The sequence below is a fragment of the Frieseomelitta varia genome, unplaced genomic scaffold, assembly GCF_011392965.1.
Source record: "Frieseomelitta varia isolate USP_RPSP 00005682 unplaced genomic scaffold, Fvar_1.2 scaffold_131, whole genome shotgun sequence".
NCBI classification, from domain to species: Eukaryota; Metazoa; Arthropoda; class Insecta; order Hymenoptera; family Apidae; genus Frieseomelitta; species Frieseomelitta varia.
The window spans coordinates 553,165-555,244 of NW_025108984.1; the positions used below are offsets into that span (position 1 = coordinate 553,165).

Genomic DNA, 2,080 nt, shown 5'->3' on the forward strand with positions numbered 1-2,080 from the left:
TAAAGTGAAAGAATATTTATGAGTGCAATGTGCACACACTGTAGGTTCTTTTGTTTTCCCTTTTTCAATTTCTACAAGAGTAAAAGCACAGACGTAACATTTGAAATAAGCCTCGCACATTTATGCAATTAACTGTGATACTCTAATTACCATTCCTGGTATTGTAATTAGTTGATCTACATCAGGATTTAATTCCCTCATAGTTTTAGTCTTAGCCACATTAAACGGTCGCACTTGAATTTGATGCTCATATTACATATTACACGTAATGCTTTCCTGATATGATGTAACATTATAATAATGATATAATGTTTTCTTTTATTGTCCGTGTAATACAGAGAGAACAAAATCGTAAGGCAACAGGTTAAACAAAAATCTTGAAAAACAATTATGAGAAATTTCAAAACAGAAGGAGTGCAACGCACTTCGAATATCTAACTGATTAATCTGCTTCAAATATATCACATCAAAGAAAGCGAATCGCATGATGTAATTAATTAGTCATTTATATAAAAAATAAAACATACATTTTTTCGTAGGATTACGTAATTATCTAATAAAATATCATGGAATATATTTTTTTCCAAAATACAATATGTATACGGAGTTTCAACCTATATTTGATGAATCAGCTTTATAGACATAGGGAACATTGAATTTAATTTTGATTCTAAATTATTGCTTATTTAACTGCTTATTGTTTCAATTTTTTTTTCTACGGTATTTTTTCTATATATATATATATATATTATGTATAATAAAATTCTGTATATAAACATCATTATATTAGAATGAATCATATAATGAGGCTATACAGGCTACCATTTCATAGATTACAAATTACAGATGTAAAAATTATGATTCTATATAAATAATTTAAAATACAAGATAACATTTTTTTTATGTACACGTACTTATATACACGAAGGTAAACTTGAGACTACACTCAGGAATAAAGATAGTTTGGGTACATCATAAAAATCCTGTAATATCTTTCATTTACTTAGTCAACAGAAGCTTATCTCATACCAGCAGTTTAAATGGTGCAATTGACCTTGAATAATTAATAATACTTCTAGTATATTTTAAAGTGTCTGCTTATAGTAGACATTCATGTAAAGTGACTAGTACATTTTATATATATGTACAAATAAATAATATTACTGAAATATTTGCCTTATTTGCTGTTATATAAAAAAAATTTATCACAAAGTTACATTACTCCAAAAGGCATACAACAAGATCATTTTTTTAATGAGGTTTCAGCAGTATATTTTTAAATAAACTCGTAATCTATCAATTAATACGTTTATTAAATTCTTTATATAAAATTTGATTGATTCCATTTAAAAACGGAATACACTACCCTTAAATTTTTTATTTACTATGTTCTCTATTGAAACTTATTTTTATTACAGTTGGTACAAATCACTGAATATTATAAAATTATATTAATAAAATTTAAATGTATATTTTAATAATAAAAAAACAATCTTAAATTTTTTGTTTAAAAATGTTTAATTTTAATTGTTTATTACAAATATATTTTACATTGCCTTTCTTGAAATAATTTTGAACTAATGTATCATAAACAATAATAATACTTAGGAGCCATTTAATTCTTTTTGAATGTCTTCTAAAGATTTCCCTTTTGTTTCAGGAACTAAGAAGTATACAAAAAATATTCCAATAACACAGACTACAGCAAATAACCAAAATGTAGGACCAATACCAATTGCATTTGAAAGATCACTGAAAAATTTAGTAACAATAAAAACTAATACCCAATTTAAAAAACAAGCACTACTTGCAGCTACACCCTTAACTTCTGCTGCGAAAAGTTCACCCATCATCATCCATGGAAGTGGACCAAAACCCATATTAAACATAATAATAAAAATACATAAAGATGTCGGAGGTAGCCATGTAATAGAATTTACGTCAATGTCATTATCCAATAGATAAAAATAAATTCCAAGTACAAAAGTTGTTAAACCTAAACATATTATAGATGCTAATAGCAGTATTCTTCTGCCTACACGATCTACAGTTAATGTGCTTACAAAAACAGCTAATATTT

General features: G+C 25.9%; 2 protein-coding genes across 3 annotated transcripts in view; both read right to left on the reverse strand.

Annotated features, from left to right (window-relative positions):
* The window catches only part of LOC122529675 (facilitated trehalose transporter Tret1-2 homolog), a 7,241-nt gene that overhangs the window by 2,631 nt on the left and 2,530 nt on the right, over positions 1–2,080 (reverse strand). The gene's annotated exons all lie outside the window — the stretch shown is intronic.
* Positions 1,510–2,075, reverse strand: LOC122529149 (facilitated trehalose transporter Tret1-like; the record flags this gene model as incomplete). The annotated part of the gene is made up of 1 exon (XM_043654967.1): positions 1,510–2,075. A coding segment is annotated over one exon (471 nt), but the record flags the coding sequence as incomplete, so codon positions are not given.